The sequence below is a fragment of the Rhododendron vialii genome, chromosome 1a, assembly GCF_030253575.1.
Source record: "Rhododendron vialii isolate Sample 1 chromosome 1a, ASM3025357v1".
Taxonomy (NCBI): Eukaryota; Viridiplantae; Streptophyta; class Magnoliopsida; order Ericales; family Ericaceae; genus Rhododendron; species Rhododendron vialii.
Window position 1 is genome coordinate 952614 of NC_080557.1, and position 3676 is coordinate 956289.

At 37.9% G+C, this 3676-nt stretch overlaps 1 protein-coding gene across 1 annotated transcript; it reads left to right on the forward strand.

The window, feature by feature from the left end:
* The first annotated feature begins 257 nt into the window (after positions 1 to 257).
* Positions 258 to 2037, forward strand: LOC131333990 (uncharacterized). Its single transcript, XM_058368857.1, has 2 exons — positions 258 to 395; positions 906 to 2037. Exon 2 carries the CDS (start codon positions 906 to 908, stop codon positions 1845 to 1847), a length of 942 nt encoding a protein of 313 aa, XP_058224840.1. The 5' UTR covers positions 258 to 395; the 3' UTR covers positions 1848 to 2037.
* Positions 2038 to 3676: the final 1639 nt, after the last annotated feature.

A 3676-nucleotide genomic window follows, 5' to 3' on the forward strand; every position in this document is an offset into this window, starting at 1 on the left:
TTTGTTTTCCTTATAGAACTCGGATAGCTAACAAAACAAAAGAATAGGAGAATTTTTATTTCTTTGTTTCCTCGTTTCCTAAACTCCTTTGTTTTCCTTGTAGAACTCGGATAGCTAACAAAACAAAAGAAATAGGAGTATTTTTCTCTCTTTGTTTCCTTGTTTCCTAAACTCCTTTGTTTTCCTCTTGTTTCCGGGCCAACTCACGCACACCTCGACTATTTGTCTATTTCTTTTTCTGGTCCAGTCAAAGACATGTCATTCAAGTCTGGATTAGGAAATCATAAGAGATTTCTTTCTCGTGTCGTAATGTGGCCTTGAGGGTTTGCCAAGTACGAGTACCATAAATAGGAGAGTTATGTGCAGCAATTGTGGGAATCTCAGTTTTCACGAAGGTACGTTGTTCCCCTGTGTGTGTGTCTTTTTTCATTGAGTCTATGCTTTATCGACAAATTTCTAATTACCATCTCAGGTCCAACATCCATGTGTTTTCTATTCATGTTCATGCTAAATCTGTTCTCGCCCTTTCTGCTCAACCTTTTTGTTTTTGTTTTTTTTTAGCTGACTTTTGTCTTCAATAACTTTTTTTTAATCTTCTGGTCAATTTGTTTTATTCTCTAGAGGAATAAAAAAAAGCATAAAATTCTAAGCCAAAAGAAAAGACAGATAAAAAAAAAGAAAAAAAAATGCTATTGGTATCTAGGCAGCCCAATAACTTTCTCTTAATGTATCCTTCTTGTTTGGAACTTACGGAAGAAAATAGAGAAGCCTCCTTGTTTGATTTCTAATGTAAAAAGAGGAAGGGAAAAAAATCAAGAAAAAGAAGTGAAAATCAACTTCCTTCCTTCCTTACTTTTCTTGTTGAAATTATGTAGCAAATTTTTTCTATTTTTTTTGGTTTCCAGATGACCAGAAGCAAGTCAAGAACTTCCTTTCCACCTGCTGCTCTACCGTGCCCTTGGCTAATGTTTTGTCACGGAAAGCGCTCAAAAACACAAACCTTCTACAGTGCATCTGAAGCTAGTTTTTGTGTCAAGAGAATACCAGCTATATCAGGCAAACGAATACGTGCGAGCTTTCATGAATGGATGGTGATGGTAGACGATTTCTCCTCTGATTGCTTCCTTTTGAATATAATTTCGCTGAAAAAGATCGATTTGCCTCCATGGGAAAGAGTGCGATATCAATTCTGGATACTTTCTGCACCTCCCACAGATGACAACTGCGTTGTTGGATTCGTTGGTGAAGATAGTCATTCCATAACGTTTTGCCGCCCGGGTGATGGTAAATGGGTTGTGCATATGTTTGAACCAGAGATTGGAACTCTCAAAGGTTATACTATATGCAAGGGGGAAATTTATTGCCATGGCCTACAAAATGACTGGGACAATCTTGTGATACTAGACATTGTGGATGACAGGGTTGAAGTGAGACATGTCTTAAGAGGAAGTCCAAAATCACCATTAGTACCAGAGATATTGAGGAACGAATCATACTTTATTGAATCTTGTGAAGAGATCTTCCTTGTTCATATGTCTATGCTTGGAGCATCAACGAAGAAAATTCGAGACATATATATTTTCAAACTGGACTTGTCCGCTTTAGAATGGGTGAAGGTGGAGAGCCTAGGGGATCGCACGTTCTTCATCAACGAAGCTAACAACTGCATGTCGTGCTCTGCTACAAAATCAGGTACTTTGGGAAACTCAATATACTTCATGCAGGACGACGATGAAAGTACGTACGTATTTGATGTTGAGGAGAAGTGCATCTGTGCCCACAATCCTTGTCCGTATCTTGGTCATAACGTTGCACAAAAACAGTGGGTGATGCCCATAAGGACGTAGTAGGATCATTAGTAGAGCATTATCGGAATTGATTGTTGCCATTCTGTCGAAGTTAGATTTAGGATCGTTTAAGTTGATTATGATTGGGAGTGCACCTTGTTTATTATTCTTGATAGAACTCGTTGATTGATGAATGTAGGCTTTTTTTTGTCTTCTTGACGATAAATGCATATTTGCTTTTGCTGCTGCAATGGCCATTATCATGATGCCTTGTATGTTTTTGGTCCATTAGATCATCTCATCACTGAAATAGCTACTCCTTATACCCCAAAAGTCGAAGAATTGACGTTATGCTGCGGAATGAAACATCGATATTACCCGAAAAATAACTTTTTGTTTGATGGCTTGCTTTCTTGTACTGCTGTGGGGAAAGGGGAGTTTAGGACATATAACAATGGACTGAGTCTAGGTTGGCACTTGCCTTTTGAAAAGTGAATTTGTTCTCTAAGTTATACTAGTGATCATGACTTCGGTGAAGAGGGGATTAAGTATTGTAAAACATAACAAACGAAGATTAACAAAAGAAAGCATTTTGGCATAACAAGTTGTCTGACCCAGCAGTTGTATTTGTGATACTTTAGAAACGAGTCACACAGTGGTGTTATCATTATTACATTCTTGTTTAGGCCTAGTTTTCTTAAAGAACTAAAAAGTCCTTTTTTTTTTTCCTCTTATTTTGTGAAAGAGAAAAAGCATTTATAGTACTTTTAGAAAACTAAGCCTTATTTGAACACGGTGGTGGTACCATTATCTTGGTCAATGATACAGTATACAAGGATTGCATGAAGTCATGAAGTTCTTGATTGCTTGGGCTACCTATGGGATTCCTTCACTCTTGGGCCAATCAATTGATATTCAATCAACATTTTTGGTAAGAGGGTGAGGAAGAAGAGCCAATAATAAAAAAAATAAAAAAAGTAATGCTACGGATACATTTATCGGCCACTTTCCGACAACTCTCTCCCACATATACGTGGGACCCATCTCACAATTAAATTTGCAAGGCCAACACATATGTGAGAGATGAGTGATCGATAGAAGTATACGTAGCATTGTTGAATAAAGTTTCAGATTGAGCCTTTCTCTGTTATCTTCTTATCTGCCCCCTCCCGTCTCCCCAGTCTCTCTCTCTCTCTCTCTCTGCCGGCACACAATCTACTGTGCTGATCTACCACCGCGTTATCTTCTCCGCTGCCTCCCGTTGCGGTTCTCTCTCCCTATTTCTTCTCCTGTCTCTGGCCGGCGCCTAATCACTCCCGATGGGCGTGATTTTTATATGCAACCGATCCCTTTGACCGAAGGTAAATCGTACTTTACATAAATCCAGTTTGAAGCTATGCTAGTGCTAGATAATTTACATAAATCCATGCCGTTAAGTTACTTTAAAATAAGTGAACTTATTTCATTTTTTCTGCTATTGGGAAACAATCACTCAAAATAAATCAACCTATTTTACTCTGATTTGCTAAAAAATCGTTATTTCTCAAGTGTACGAGAATGCTCTTCAGGAGACTGTTGCACTTCAAGTGAACCAACTATTTCGTTAGTTACAAGTGGCTCTGTTTTCTCATCTGTCAACACATTAGAATTGATCACTTCAAAATTTTCAATTTGATTGCAGAAGAGACAATCCTTAGCCAATTGATCATAATAATCCCAAATCTCTTCTCCATCCTTGTCCAAAAACTCACCATTGTACCTCTTAACTATAATCTGACGTGTCTCAAAATTTAAACGTTTGTAAAATATACCCAGAACGTAACTAAGTTCATAGGTATGTTGAGACCAATTGCATAGTGAATATTTAAACCGCCACCAGCATTAGGAAA

What these genes read in the sequence shown, in the direction of transcription:
- LOC131333990 (XM_058368857.1), top strand. Translation starts at nt 906, where the DNA reads ATGACCAGAAGCAAGTCAAGAACTTCCTTTCCACCTGCTGCTCTACCG.